The sequence below is a fragment of the Daucus carota genome, chromosome 8 (genome assembly GCF_001625215.2).
Source record: "Daucus carota subsp. sativus chromosome 8, DH1 v3.0, whole genome shotgun sequence".
Lineage (NCBI taxonomy): Eukaryota > Viridiplantae > Streptophyta > Magnoliopsida > Apiales > Apiaceae > Daucus > Daucus carota.
The window spans coordinates 1,152,434-1,167,644 of record NC_030388.2 but is presented as its reverse complement, the minus strand read 5'-3'; the positions used below and the strand labels follow the sequence as shown (position 1 = coordinate 1,167,644).

At 34.8% G+C, this 15,211-nt stretch overlaps 2 protein-coding genes across 3 annotated transcripts; both read left to right on the top strand.

Annotated features, from left to right (window-relative positions):
- Positions 1–1,058: 1,058 nt before the first annotated feature.
- On the top strand, positions 1,059–4,543 carry LOC108197232 (26S proteasome non-ATPase regulatory subunit 7 homolog A). Its single transcript, XM_017364792.2, has 10 exons — positions 1,059–1,373; positions 1,951–2,043; positions 2,139–2,220; positions 2,545–2,641; positions 2,831–2,906; positions 3,034–3,092; positions 3,289–3,411; positions 3,527–3,584; positions 3,691–3,776; positions 4,257–4,543. The coding sequence occupies exons 1-10, from the start codon at positions 1,187–1,189 to the stop codon at positions 4,332–4,334; spliced, it is 939 nt and encodes a 312-aa protein (XP_017220281.1). The 5' UTR covers positions 1,059–1,186; the 3' UTR covers positions 4,335–4,543.
- Positions 4,544–5,554: 1,011 nt separating this feature from the next.
- LOC108197027 (uncharacterized) lies at positions 5,555–14,520 on the top strand. 2 transcript variants are annotated; one of them, XM_017364499.2, is made up of 12 exons: positions 5,555–5,694; positions 6,326–6,417; positions 6,502–6,595; positions 6,983–7,032; positions 7,470–7,519; positions 7,677–7,785; positions 8,404–8,464; positions 8,552–8,604; positions 9,493–9,585; positions 10,373–10,436; positions 13,721–13,828; positions 14,114–14,520. In XM_017364499.2, the coding sequence occupies exons 2-12, from the start codon at positions 6,391–6,393 to the stop codon at positions 14,353–14,355; spliced, it is 951 nt and encodes a 316-aa protein (XP_017219988.1). In that variant the 5' UTR covers positions 5,555–5,694; positions 6,326–6,390; the 3' UTR covers positions 14,356–14,520. The 2 variants fall into 2 exon arrangements, with proteins under 2 accessions (XP_017219988.1, XP_017219990.1); XM_017364501.2 differs by lacking the exon at positions 5,555–5,694 and adding an exon at positions 5,761–5,782.
- Positions 14,521–15,211: the final 691 nt, after the last annotated feature.

Below are 15,211 nucleotides of genomic sequence, written 5' to 3'. Positions count from 1 at the left end.
TTTTTAGACTGTTGCTGAGATTATATTATTGTTTAATATTTTTTTTGTATGGTACAAGACTGCTAGTGTAACACCCCAGTCCCACATCGAGGAGTGTGTGGACTTTAGTTCAGTTTATAAGCATAAGTACTACTACCAATTGCACTAACAAATCATGATCTTTTGGGGGCCTGTGGTGGGCTTGTGGATTACCCAAGTTGTTGCAGTTGGGCCAGTATATTTGGGCTTATTTTCGGATTCGGAGGTCGGGACTTGACCCGATTTTCGAAAAAGACTCGGGATTTGACCCGGGTTGTTTCATATGGTATTCAGAGCAGGCTCTCGAAAGCTTGATTCGTCAAGTTGCCGGAGGTGGGGACACGAAGGCTGGTGGTATTATCCCGCAATGGACAGAGATCCGGAGGCGGGGACACGAAGCCAGCCGGTATTATCCCACAATGGCTAGAGAGGTTCGATCTGGGCCTATGGGCTATCCGTTTCGGCCTGACGAGGACGTCAGGAATTTAAGTGGGGGAGTTTGTAACACCCCAGTCCCACATCGAGGAGTGTGTGGACTTTAGTTCAGTTTATAAGCATAAGTACTACTACCAATTGCACTAACAAATCATGATCTTTTGGGGGCCTGTGGTGGGCTTGTGGATTACCCAAGTTGTTGCAGTTGGGCCAGTATATTTGGGCTTATTTTCGGATTCGGAGGTCGGGACTTGACCCGATTTTCGAAAAAGACTCGGGATTTGACCCGGGTTGTTTCAGCTAGTGAGTGCTGGTACACTTGCTTTTTTAGACTGTTGCTGAGATGGGGATCCATAGTGCAATCCCATATATGGGGGTTCAAGGTTAATCCCCAAATTTATTTTGTATTTTGGGGATCCGGATGCAAGGGTTTTTTGGACCAAATATCAAATATATCTCCAAATATTTGAAGATGGGGCTCTCAATGAGAGTGCCCTACAACATAACAAGTGTAGTAAAATATACTAAAATCAAATACAGTTTACCCAAGACGGCCCAAATTGAGCCTCAAACAAACAAGCCCGGCCCATCATTTCATTTATTCACATACACAAAACCATCTCTCTCTCTCTAGTTTTCTTGAGCAGAACTCCAAGCAGCACAAAAACAAAACACTCTACACAAATCAAATCTCCCTCTCTCTCTCTCTCTCTGCAAATCTCGCTCGCTCACGATGGACGTGATAAAATCGCAGCAAATATCATCTCGGCCGATGGAGAAAGTGATTGTCCATCCCCTAGTACTCCTCAGCATAGTCGACAACTACAATCGCGTCGCCAAAGACACGCGCAAGCGCGTCGTCGGCGTCCTTCTCGGCTCCTCTTTCAAAGGCACCGTTGACGTCACCAATAGCTACGCCGGTATCATCTCCCAGATCTATTTTATCTCCCTTTTCATAGTATTATTATAATTAACTATAATCATTGTAATTGAATCATTAAGAAATGATAAGTGTTTTGACCTAGCTGTCTTGAGTTTGAATTTCGCAATGGAATGTTAAATTTTGTAGTTAGGCTTTCGGGTGAGGACTGTATTATGTTAAGCAATTTTGGATCAACGGTTTCGAGAATTTGACCTTTTTAGTGAGGAAGGCGGATTAAAGTAATTAGGAATGTTGGTAACTGCACGAATTATTTTGATTTGTCGAGTGTAGGAATCTAGCATTGACACGATTGACTGAGATGGATGGACGGGGGGATTGAACTTGTTATGGTTAATCTAGTTGAGTGATAGATTCTGGGGGTTTCTGTTTGGTTTATTTCCGTCTGCTGTTGTATGCATTATTATGTAAGCTTAAAACAATCTGGAAATGAGGTGGGAGTTTCAAGTTTGGAAATTGTTTATTAATGACGAGTTAACAATTTCTGATCCTAATAATAGTTTAATTATAGTTGGAATTTTACTAGTGGCTCTAAATGCATGAAATTACTTTTGTAGTGCCTTTTGAGGAAGACGACAAAGATCCAAGCATATGGTTTCTTGACCATAACTACCATGAGGCCATGTTCTCCATGTTCAAGAGAATTAATGGTAGTGCTTCCTACAATTAGTTGTATCTTTGATGCTTTGGGAAATTCTTGTTAATTGTATCTAAGGCGTTGTATATGATATTGATACTAATGCAGCAAAGGAGCATGTTGTCGGATGGTATAGTACTGGCCCAAAGTTGCGAGAGAATGACCTTGATGTTCATGCTTTATTCAATGAGTAAGTATCTGTATTGATCGTTGACCTCTTTCTCTCATTAACACATATTCTCATGGATACAGTGAGATACTGCATGCAGATACTTTTTTGTCAGTTTTGATTATCTCATCTCTAAGTGTAGGATGTACTGAACCAATTTGGGTTGCATTATATTATTAACTCTGTGTGGTTGATTATCCGAATATAATAGATGTCGTGTATTATGTCATTTAAAATGAAGGGTTTGGGATGATTTAATTACTTTAGAAGGGAGAGTCTGAGGGTCTGCAAATGCCACCTTCTTGCTTTGTTTCCTTTTCTTACGATGAAGTGCTGGTATTGCAGCTATGTTCCAAATCCTGTGTTGGTTATCATAGATGTCCAACCTAAGGAGTTGGGGATACCTACAAAAGCTTACTATGCTGTTGAAGAGGTTAAAGAGGTAAAATCATTGTCATCGCTTTCCATCAGATATTGTGCTTGCTTAAATCTAATGAATGATACTAGTTCTGTCTAGTTGTACCTTACATTTTAGTAAGAGGCTAACACATGGCATAGCTGCTGGGCCCTTTAAGTAGGAAAATTAAATACAGATATTTGACTTAGTTAATTCTTGTTTACCGTCTCACAGAATGCCACCCAAAAGAGCCAGAAGATCTTTGTACATGTGCCTTCGGAGATTGCTGCTCACGAAGTGGAGGAAATTGGTGAGCGGTGATATAAATATTCCTTTTTCGTATGATTATTTTTTATTGAACCTTCTTATCCTTATGAAGCAGTTTTTAAGATAAATGAAAGCAACTGTCAGACTTTGAAATTTTTTACCTGTAACAGGAGTGGAGCACTTGCTGAGGGATGTGAAAGATACAACCATAAGTACCCTTGCAACAGAGGTTTATCTTCTTAGCTTTTCTCAAATGTTTTCTTGCATCTTTTCTGGGCTACAGTCTACAGATTAATGATGTTGATATTATTAGTTACTAATTTATGCTCATGTCTGCTTTATTGGTGTATCTGAATTGTAATTTTAATTAATTCTGAGTTGATATAGAAGTGAATAGTCTTATCTTAGTCTTTTATTTGTTATAGGTAACTGGGAAGCTTGCAGCCTTGAAGGGATTGGACGCACGGCTACGAGAGATACGGGGTTACCTTGATCTCGTTGTTGATGGGAAACTTCCTTTAAATCATGAGATTTTGTACCACTTGCAGGTACATATTTATGGAATTACTGTGTTTAATTTAATACAACTTCATCTGATTGCCTCCGAACTTTAGTTGTTCGATTTCTTGCCAATTATTAATTATCTACTACTTGATTATGCAGGATGTATTCAACCTGCTCCCAAATCTGAATGTGGCAGATTTGATCAAGGCATTTGCAGGTAATTAAATGATCTCTGAACTGGGAACAAGATAAGCCAACATGATCAATCTGCAGTACATTTGTTATTAACTTCTTTCGAACATGATAAATTGTTATTTGTGCAGTTAAAACTAATGATCAGATGCTGGTAATTTACCTTTCATCTCTGATCCGAAGTGTGATAGCGCTCCACAACCTGATCAATAACAAGGTCATAAACCCTCCATTTGTTTTTCTGGTTCATTTTTTCCGTTTATTATGGTTCATGAGTTTTGCTTTAAATCATATCTTTGTTGAAGTGCCACTTCTGAAGCCATATATGTAACAATATGGAGTGTCTTATATTTGTATTATTTTATATAACAAACATTCAAATATTCAATGCCATCTAGAAAAAAGTTTGGTTTGTTCATTATGCTTTTACGCTGCATTAAAAAGTATGTCACATCCTAAAGATTCACAACTCACATTACACAGCGTTAACAACCGTTCTCTAGGCTAAATATTTTTATTTACATCATTGGCATTTGGATATTTATAGAAATACCAATAATTTTTTGTAAAATATAGTTTACTTATACTTAATAGAGACTTTTTAGTTGGCACACACACACACACACTTGCAAGTTGTGCATTGAAAAATGTAAATATGCTTTAGCTTGACTAACGAAGGTTTCCAAATTGGTTCCAGATGCTAAATAAGGAGCATGAGAAAGCCGAGGATGTGAAGCCTACCCCAGTAGCTGTAGCACCTGTTGCAGGAAGCTGAGTTCCCATGTGTTGCCATTTACATCTTTAGATGTGATTGTGTTGTGGTTTCTTATCGAAAAGAGGAGATTTTTTCATTGTGTAGTCCAAGATGGAAAAATGTCTTTAGTTTAGAATTCTTCTAAATAGTTTATGTTCTTCAATTTCCTGACTTGCATTGTCATCAATTATATTGTACAACATGGATTAATCAAATCCTATTTTGTGTCAGCAGCTCAATCACAATTTGTCGTTATTCAAGATATTCCTCAATCACTATTTGTCATCTATTCAAGATATGCCTCATCTATGAATATTTTTTCACAACATGATTTAAACTTTTTGAAATTGTCCCCGTAAATGCAAGTTCTTGAACATAAAGTTATTGGCACGGAAGTGAAGAACATTAATTAAAGAGAGGTAGTAACATACTCTCTCAAATTGTCTAATTTTTGACCAATTATTAAAAAATATTTATTTGTTTTACAAAATAAAAAGTTACATATTAAAATGGATTTAATTTATCTTTTGATGATATTTTTTTTAAAAAAATCCAATTATATAATATTTATGAATTTCAGTCAAAGGAACTTATATATCGAGACCTTTTAATCCTTACCAGGTATCTTTTGATCTCATTTTTAAGTAGGACAACTTTTATCCGGCTATTTCAAACATGGATATAGAACTATATTAGTAATTAAAAAACGTAAAATTAAAGAAAATTTTGGGTATAAAATAGTGCGATGTAAAATGTATAAAATAGTACGAATTAATTGAAAATTTTATAAAATAACGTGAAAGAGTCTAAAAATGAATAAAATGACGATAATAATTAAATATTTAATTGATATATTGATATTGTTGGATAAAAGTCGTAAGTGAAATTATTTTTTATTTTTCAAATTTTACTATTTTTAAAAGTATTTGGAATGAAAAAATATTAAATACATCATAAAATATTGTAAAAAATGAATGATTCAATATGTTTTATTATAGATAAAACTAATATATAAAATTATAATATTTCTTAATACTTCTGAATGAAAATATATTTTACAACCATAAATTATAATGTAATATTAATATTTTTTTTTAAGTTACAACGTGGATCACTCGTGAGTTAATAATTTACAGATTACAGATAATCGTCCAATCATCTCAACTTAAGAACTAAACAAATGAATATGAATTCTTATTTTTCTACTTTAAAAAAAGTTACAAAATTAATTTATTATTTCAATTTTCGGTCTTTGAACTCTCTTTTTTATCTGGCCGCGCAAAGCTGTACTCACAAGTCACAACCTGCGAAACCACGATTCTGTTTCTTGACAAGCTGATTAACGTTGAACTTGTAAACCACAATTCTGTTCCTCTGCTAGGTACCAAAGCTTAATCATCTTTCCGCTATTAGCTCAACTTTACTTATAAGTTATATCACACATACATACAGCCACGGACACACACAATGTAATTTTTTAATATTTTTCCGATAGCTTGTTTTTTAACCAGTATATTCACTACTGTCTTGTTTAATATGATTTGAGCTTGCCCTTGTAGTAAAGATTCAATCTTTATTAGAATTTACATGTGTTTTTGTTGGAATTTTTTTGCATGTATTGCTGATTCTTGAAGTGCTTGTAAGGTGTTTGATAGAATGACTAGCTGGGTTTGAGTAGTATGTTGCCCTTGATGAATGTTCTAACTAATGCTCACTGAAAAACTTCGTATTTTAATTTTGAAGTATTTTTGTTTTGGTTACTTTAATATTTTGTGTTAATTAGGAATGGGTTATTTAATTATTTTATGGAAGATGGTATCTAGTAAGCCATTACTTTAGACTGATCAATGTAAGCCTACAGATTTATAACGTTTAGTACTTTAGTACATAGAAGAAGGCAGATTTAGCATGGTTTATTAGAATTATTGTTTTAAATAGTCAAGTATCTCACATTCCTGCAGAACGCAATTGTTCAGCGTAAAATTGACTTGTATTTATTCTCTGTCATGTAGTCATCATCCTAAGAACTCGTATTTGAAGTTTGAATCAAGTATCAGCACTACCAGGCTATAAGGAGATGGGTAAAGCCTCAAGAGATAAAAGGGTACTTCTTCTTGATATAGCGGCTGGTGATTTGTTTTGCTTCTCTTGTAAGACTAGTTCATTAGTGGTTTGGTTTAATTTGCAGGATATATACTATAGGAAAGCAAAGGAAGAAGGTTGGCGTGCTCGAAGTGCCTTTAAACTGCTCCAAATTGATGAGGAATTTGACATATTCAAAGGTCCAGAATTACCTATATTCCTTAATGTATGTTTGTCGATTTTTGACCATATGCTACACGATTGGGGTTTATACGAGATATGTTACACCTGACGTTGGTTCAGAAAGGATCAATGTCTGTGTGTATACTTGGTATTAAATTCACAGGTTATTCTTAAAAAAATTTCATAAGATGTCTTTACTTGCCAAACAGGTTATATGTGTATGTGTATCCGTGCATGTGTAATGAATTAATAATCTAAAACCAATTCTAACAAAATGGAATACTGTAACTCCTTATGGCATATTGCTCTTGTATGCTAAACTGGAGTGCTAGGCTAGGTTTTCCATGATATTGCTATTAGGTTATACTTTCAAGTAATTTATTCGAATTTATAATTATATGCAGGGGTCCGGCACGTGGTAGATCTCTGTGCAGCGCCTGGTAGCTGGAGTCAGGTAGTAATGAAACCTATACGACTTCTTAGTAGTTTTATGTCACTGAGCTCTGAAAGGGTTGTCAAACTGCAGCTAACTGAATCCCGAGGATAATTGTTAATACTGTCCATTTGAAGATTCAGAACACAAACTTGTAAAATTAAAAAAATGAATATATAGTATTTTGGGTTATTCTCCTACTTTTTGTTATGTATCATTCGAGTTGTGAAAACATATCTGCTTCCAGGTTGTATCCTCCATCCTATCTTCTCATTCTAAATTTTATTGTTATGATTCAAACTGAAGCTTTCTCGATATGCATAGGAAGGTTATATGTAAGCAATTACTATTACACAAGCAAAATAGTGGAAAAGGAAAATTAATGAAGGGGTTCAAGTTTTCTGTAATAAAGATTAATCTTTAGTTTTTCTATCTTTGATGTTTTACTTCTATCATAGGTGTTGAGTCGTAAATTGTATCTCCCTGCAAAGCTGTCCCCTGATTCCAGGTGGGATACTTCTCCTTTCCCTGAAGTTCTTTGATACTTTGCTTATATCGGCATCATCAATATCGTTCTGTAATATCATCACTTAATTCTTTCATTCCGGTTATATTAATCACGTTGTGTCCAATCGCTAAAGTTTCTTCTAAATTGTTGTCTGCAGGGAGTGCGATCTTCCACTTATTGTTGCTATTGATCTGCAACCTATGGCTCCAATCGATGGGGTTATTCAGGTGCAGGGTGATATAACAAATGCCCGAACAGCTGAAGTGGTATAGATTAATCTCTCCTCACTACTGCTCATAAACTTCTGCAGTAATATTCTCATATCATTGTCATTCTTTATGTGTTTTTTTGTTCTGTATTCGACCTAATATTGTGGTAGATGCAGAATGCAAACTCACGTCCCTGAAGCAGCTAATAATTATTTTTTAAAATAACCTTTTGATTTTGTCTTTAATGGTGATCTTGGTAGACTTTCCTACACAAATTATTTATTTATAGAAATCAATATAAACCTAAAAACAATGTTGACACTGTAGGAATTCAGACATGATCCAACTTTTACCAAGAGTAAAGCAGGGAAAAAGCAAGTTTATACAGATACAAAATCAACCGACCTATCTATATAATAAAGTGACCATTATATTGTTAATGTTGTGTACACCACCTTCTACTTGACATCAGCTAGTTGAGGGTGTAAGGGTCTTTTTTAGAGTTTCCATCTCGCAGACTATAGAGTAGTTTTAGGTCTTGCTCGAATAGAAAAGGCTACCTCTACTCCTACTCTCTTGTATATATGCAGGATAAAATTGATTGGTATGTACTGTTGAATAAGTTTAATATGTTATAAGAAAATCGAGTTTGCTGCTCTCTTTTTTCACTTCCAGGTCATTAGACATTTTGATGGGTGCAAAGCTGACCTAGTTGTCTGTGATGGTGCTCCTGATGGTAGGGAAACATATTGGTCTTTACATCTGAATTAGTAGACTTGCTTATTTTATTTTCTGCTAATAGGTATTTCATTATGATCTGCAGTGACTGGACTTCATGACATGGATGAATTTGTTCAATCTCAACTCATATTGGCAGTAACTATCCTGTTTCAAATTAAATTGCAATGTTGTCCTGTAGATAATTTTTTTTAATATTGTTTGTGGCATATGCACATCATATTTGGCTAAATCTTTATTCTTAAACATGAGCATACTAGAGATTTTTAGCTGAAAAGTAGCTGGACTTTTAAATTAAAGTATCATTGTCAGGTTCTAGGTGTTTAAGAAATGATAATAAATGCCAATCTCTTTCCTTTATTAGTAATGTTTATTAAGTATCTGTGGTGTGCCAACTTCAGTTGCAGAGCTACAACAGCTATACCCTTGTACCCTTTCTGCATCACCTGCATTTTCTTCTCGTTTTTGACCATTTTATATTCCTTTGTAAGAAATATCGGTCACAAGAAAATATAATCTGTATAAAACTACTTAATGCATTTGGGAGCTGCTCTCTGTATTTGGAGTCCAGAATAATTTTGGACTTAGACGTGTCTTTATAATGTGGTGATACAGTGATGCTGAATATATAGGCAAACCAAAATTTCTCAGTTGACTTGAGATAGAGATTCCCAATTTGCATCCCTTAGTGTCGTCCCATTACGCTTTTAGAGGCATGACATTAAAATTACGCAGGGAATTATGACTGCTTCTCTGGTGATTCTTTAATTTATTCACTGTATTTTATTCTTTGTGTTGAAGTTCCTACATTCTCCTTTTCTGTAACCCTTTTGTAATTCTTTTCATTCCCTACTTGCTTTTCTTCTTGTTAAAACAGCTCTAGAAAAACGGCTATTTTTAGATTTGCGTTGTGTTCTTGTAGTCTTAGCAGGATGGACATTAAATTGTTATACACGTTATAATTAGTAAATTTGGATCTCTGCTAATATTTGCATTAATTTAATTCAACTTTATGTTTGCTTGCAGGGTTTAACAATAGTTACTCACATACTTAAAGAAGGCGGCAAATTTATTGCTAAAATATTTAGAGGGAAAGATACAAGTCTCTTGTACTGTCAGGTTAGTGGTTCAATGAAATTTTTTTAATTCTAAGTTTGCTTTTGGATATTAAAGGTGAAGTGCAAGAACTTAACTTTGCTTTCCATGTTAGTATCTCGCGGGTGAGGGGAGGGTATTGATATTCTCGTTTGTAATTGTTAATTTATAGATCCTTTGACATGTGTATTTTTCGTGAAACTAATGCTAATAGTACTGCACATGTTGCCTCAAATTAGTTAACAGTTGTATCTAGTACTTTTCCAGAAGAAAGTCTAGTATATTTGTCAACTCCATTTTAATCTTTTGCCGATCTGGTGCTAATTGGTTGTTGACCAGATATCTTTACGTTTGATGATAGATTTTGATGGATTCACAATCCAATCCAGTATCCGGTGCTATCTATTACCTTGTTGGCCTTCTCTCTTGCTTGCAGTATCATATCTTAAGTAGCAGACACTTATTGGTTATGCAATAAGTATACCAGAGATTACTTGTCAGAAGACAGTTTTCGTATGGTTTGATAGTCATGGTACACATGTAACCCTAGTATAATTCAAAATGAGTTGCCCTCTAGGGAGATTTGTGCAATGTAATTTTCCCTCTGCGGTACCTTATAAAAAAAGTGGTCTTATAATGGCAGAAGTCGATATACTTATTGCCAATTGATTTTGGACGTGGGTGCTTCATGCTTGAGTTCATTAAATAGGAAGATTGTTTCTGTTGACTCGCTATAGCATTTTAGCTCACAGTGATTATTTTGATTAAAGTTAAACTCATAAATCGTCAATTATTTTCTTATCAACTGCAGCTAAAGCTATTTTTCACAGAAGTGACTTTTGCTAAACCAAAGAGCAGCCGTAATTCAAGCATTGGTGAGACTTGTATTCATTTCTTTTCCCTTGTTTGATTTCTCAGAATAAATTGATGTGGTATCATTGGCCATCTATACAGTAAATTCATTTAAATTATTTCCGCGTTTAGAGGTCAAGAGGTCCCAGCTTTATGACTAAAACTAAAAAACCATCTGATTTCTTGTCCTGGTTTGAATATCTGAATACAACTAATTCAACCTTCTAGCATCAAGATAATTTTCGACAGTTAATACTCCTAACTGTTAAAACCTCGAGGCACTGCCATAATAGGTTATGTAAACACAAATAGTCAGTAAGATTTTACGTAGTGCTTAGGTTTACTAGAGCTAATACAACACAAGGAGGTGGCGTCACTGGGCAGCTAGATGTGGCCCACCTGGTACACGTCTTTTTAGTTCATTTGAGGTAGATTATTATTTAATATCATGGAGGGGTGATAAATTATACCCCAACCCCCCTTGCCTGGGATTTAATTTGTGCATGAAGCTGTAAACATAGCACAAAGGAATTTATTGATTTGATGATTGTGGTTTAGCTGCTGGCGTGCTGATGATGACAAGTGATTGGAGGAAATGTATATTATGACGTAATAATTGTTTAAGAACTGGTGATCAGAGTTGTTAGATGTTGTCATTTCATAGTTTGGTGGGTGATTTGACAGAGACTCAGAGTGGAGTAGTGGAGGAACTTGGTGTGTAAATTTGGTGGGGAGTAAGAAGAATTAATATTGCAAGTGATTAATGATTGCTTAGTTTACCATTTCTGATAAATGACACAATGATGGGCTTGGATACTTTTGACTGGTTGGGTATCCAGAATGTGTATTCTAAGATGAACTTATAATGCGAACATGATTAGAAGTATAGGGTCCACAAGTGTTCAAAACTTGTCTCCTTATGCATTAGGGTAGTTCTTTACAGAATCTCTGTTTCTTGCAGCTGTATCTGTTGTAGCTGTGGGTTTTTTACATTTTTATTTCTTAGTCATCAGCATGGCATCACCAAATAGTCTCTTGCTATTTCTTCTTTTGTTACCGACTGAGATTAGCGAATGGGGTTTTTCTATTGCGCTACAGACCCATATATACCACCATAATTTAAAGCGTGCATGAAGATGGATCAAGTCGAATCAGGCCTTGTTACTGAGACTGATTAGGGGTCTCTGCTAATATTTCTAAAACGTTCTGATGAGGGGAAACTAGGAAAGTTATGAATCGAAAAAGAGGAGGGAATTAGCAAAATATAAAAGACAATATTAATTGGAGAGGATCCGAGGAAGTTCTTACTGTGTTTGCTTCTCGGCTTCTCCTGCAATATAATGGCTAGACCACTTAAGGGTACATGTGGCAGGATATCCTGCATCTGATTGTGATTAGTGATTATAATATTAGACTGGCCATAACTTGTTGCTAGAGTGAATTCTTATACAGAAATACATAATTGAATACTTAGTGATGCCACTCAGAAGTACTCTTGATTAGCAGATCCTAATTCTTCTGTGCTATTTCCTAAGTGCAAAATACACACACATAATTTGAGATCATGTTATAAAATATTATATGCAAGTATATATAAGTCTAAAAACTAGAAACCCTGTAGTTAAAACTTGAGAAAATAAATGATGTTTTTATCTCCTAGCAAGAAGATAAATTATCCATAGTTTATACTTGTGCTTACTTTTAAAATCTCCAAGGCACTGCCAGAAAAGTTTATGACTTGTGACCCCAACAATCAGTGAGTTGGGGTTTTACTAGAGCTAATTTGATAACAGGATATCATATAGAAGGTGTTAATATGCAGCACTGATGTTGATGCAGCCACTATTTAGGAGAAGGGATGAATGCTATTTTTTTTTAAGTGAACTATGATCCCTGGATAATTTCCAGTCTGGTCTCAGTTTATCATACGCTATCCCACTCTCCTCAAATGAACTAAAATAGTAAAATGTGATAAGAATCAGTCCATGAGATTATTCTAAAATATAAATTGTGTAAATGAGAACAAGTCGGAAGTATTCCTGGGATATCTTCTGGGTAAAGAAAAACAAACCAGCTAAATTTGTTGATTTTGATGATTATGTTACTAGTGCTGATGCTTGACAAGTTATTAGAGGTAATGAATGTTATGACACAGTAGTTTTTTTAAAAAATTGGTAGCAAGGGTTATGCGATAGTTGTCATGCGGCAGTTTGTTGAAGTGATTGGACAGAGTCGAGTAGTGGATGAACTTAGTTCATGAATTTGGTAGGAAGAAGAAAGTAAAAAAGTAGTTCTAGTGATCGATGATTGATTAGCTTAACATATCTGACAATTGACGAATGGTACCCCTAATTTGTATTTTATGACAAACTTTAGAATGCCAACAAACATGTTAAGAACTTTAGGGTCCACAAGTGTTTAAAACCTGTCTGGGTATGCATATGGATGGTTTGTGCTCTACAGATGTCTCTGTTCTGGGTAGCTGTATATGTTGTAGCTCTGAATTTTGTGTATATTATATCTTTTAATTCTTCAGTATGACACCACCAAATAGTCTCTTATTTCTTCTCTTCTCATCAATCATGGTAGATGGTACACTCTACCTTGTGATTATAAGTCAAACCCTTGTTACTGAGGTTGACCAGGAGTCTTTGGCATTATTTTGAACACATTCTTAGTTACAGAAAAGTAGGAAATTTATAAACAGAAATTGAGGAGGGTCCAAGGAAGTCATACTGTGTTTCCTTGTCCTGCAATCAAATGTAAGACCGCTTAAGGGGTACATGTGGAAGGATGTCTGACCTGGGATGTAATTAATGTATTTCCAATGAGCCTGACTATATATTTGTCCCAGTTTTATTTTGCACATAATTGCTTCCAATAATTTATCGTGCCAGTTATATTTTGCACAGAATGGCTTCCAATAATCTAAAGTGCATAATTATGTATTTGTTTTACTCGGTTATAAGTTCACGGATCCTTGATAGATTCGAGGCATGAAAGGTATCCTAATTCTCTTAAATGACAGATGCCAATATTTTTGCGCTATCTGCTCAATGCAAAATACACGATTATGTGCTTGTGTATAAGAGTTCATTTAGTATACCTAGTTTGGAAGTTCACCATTTCCGAATTAACTTTTTAAAGTTTTTTCTACCCTGGTGTCATAAGGGTCTCATAACTCAGAAGGATATATATTAGTGCTACTTTAACTATGCGTGAATTCATATATAGCCATCTAGTGTCAAGAAAATATGTGTGAGCTCATTTTATTTATTTTTGATTTTACGTCTCGAATGTCATGCAGAGGCATTTGCAGTTTGCGAGAACTATTCACCTCCAGAAGGATTTAATGAGAAAGATTTACATCGCCTCCTTGAAAAGGTCGGAAGTCCTTCAGGAGTGGATGATCTAGGTAAATCCTTTACGTCAATTACATATTCACATATCTATGGTCATGAAATTTTGTAGTTAAGTATTTTAATCTCTGTAATTATGTGATACATGATACATCACCAAATAAATGACATCAGTATCTTCAAGTTGATAAGTATTCAGAGTGCTAATGAAAATAATATAACAGCTTTGGTTCTTTTTTATCAAACATGAGGCATGTTCAGAATGTAGGACTCATATTTTTCGTTAGGTATCCCTCAATCAGATTTCACACGTAATTTATTTGCCTCTGAGTACATGACAGATTGTAGTAGCGGATGGTTAGAAGGGCCAAACAAGGTGTATATACCGTTTCTGGCTTGCGGGGACCTGAGTGGATATGATTCTGACCGGTCCTATCCACTTCCTAGAGGAGCCGACGGAGCTTACCAGAGCCTGGATCCAGTACAGCCACCAATCGCTCCACCTTATAAACGAGCTCTAGAAATGAAGAAAGCTTCGAATCAGGGAACCCGTGATCTCGAGAAACTCAGTCTCGATCCTTGATGGTGCCAATCATGCCGTCTTGTTATCGTTTTCAATATGAAATTGGCATGCAACTGATTGTTTGGTGGACCATTATTAATTATTTAAGTCTTCATCTTGACTTGTTGAATGAAGAACATGCAACTTTCATATTTATGAATCAATAGTGTCCTGTTTTGGCTTTTCTGACTGGGATAGCAACTGTGAACCCCAAACATGGCGTATTAGTGGGTATGCATTTAGAGATGGTCTTATTATTTGGGGAAAAGAAAAACTTTAGAAATTTTTAATAAATAAAAGCTTGTAATATACTCCTTTAGTGAGTACAAATTAGGACCATGTTTGCTTGGGTTTAAGTATTTTTTGTTTAAGCTGAAAAATGTCTATTTGTGTAATAAATAAGAAATCGGCTAATAATTCAGAAACTTTTTTAAAATTAAAAGTTGGTTTGAGATATATTTTTCAATGACTTGTTTTTAAGAGAAAATTTTGATAAAAATTACTCTCTGGGTAATAATTTATCTAAGTTATTTTTATTTTTATTATTATATTTTTAATGACTCATAACTAATTAATAAGTCAACATTACCAAAAAGACGGTTCTAACAAATTCTTAATAAGTCAAAGTCCAACCAGGACCTACGATGATAGAAGATAAACTCTTAACTATTTGAGTTATCTTCAATCACAAAGGCATTTTAAATTCCCAGTTTTAGCCCAAACAAACATGCTCTCGATCACATAAGTCATAAATCATAATTTTAAATTTAGCTAAGTGAGTTTAGATGAGCTTTTGACTTTAAGTCATAAATCATAATTATAAATTTAGCTAAGTGAGTTTAGATGAGCTTTTGACTTTAAGCAGGTTTATTAAGAT

Bases quoted from the DNA above. Each gene is read 5' to 3' on its own strand.
- LOC108197232 (XM_017364792.2), top strand. From the start codon at position 1,187: ATGGACGTGATAAAATCGCAGCAAATATCATCTCGGCCGATGGAGAAA. The intron at 1,374-1,950 runs GTATCATCTCCC...TTACTTTTGTAG, and splicing joins CGTCACCAATAGCTACGCCG to TGCCTTTTGAGGAAGACGAC. The intron at 2,044-2,138 runs GTAGTGCTTCCT...ATACTAATGCAG, and splicing joins CATGTTCAAGAGAATTAATG to CAAAGGAGCATGTTGTCGGA.
- LOC108197027 (XM_017364499.2), top strand. From the start codon at position 6,391: ATGGGTAAAGCCTCAAGAGATAAAAGG. The intron at 9,586-10,372 runs GTTAGTGGTTCA...TATCAACTGCAG, and splicing joins CAAGTCTCTTGTACTGTCAG to CTAAAGCTATTTTTCACAGA. The intron at 13,829-14,113 runs GTAAATCCTTTA...AGTACATGACAG, and splicing joins TTCAGGAGTGGATGATCTAG to ATTGTAGTAGCGGATGGTTA.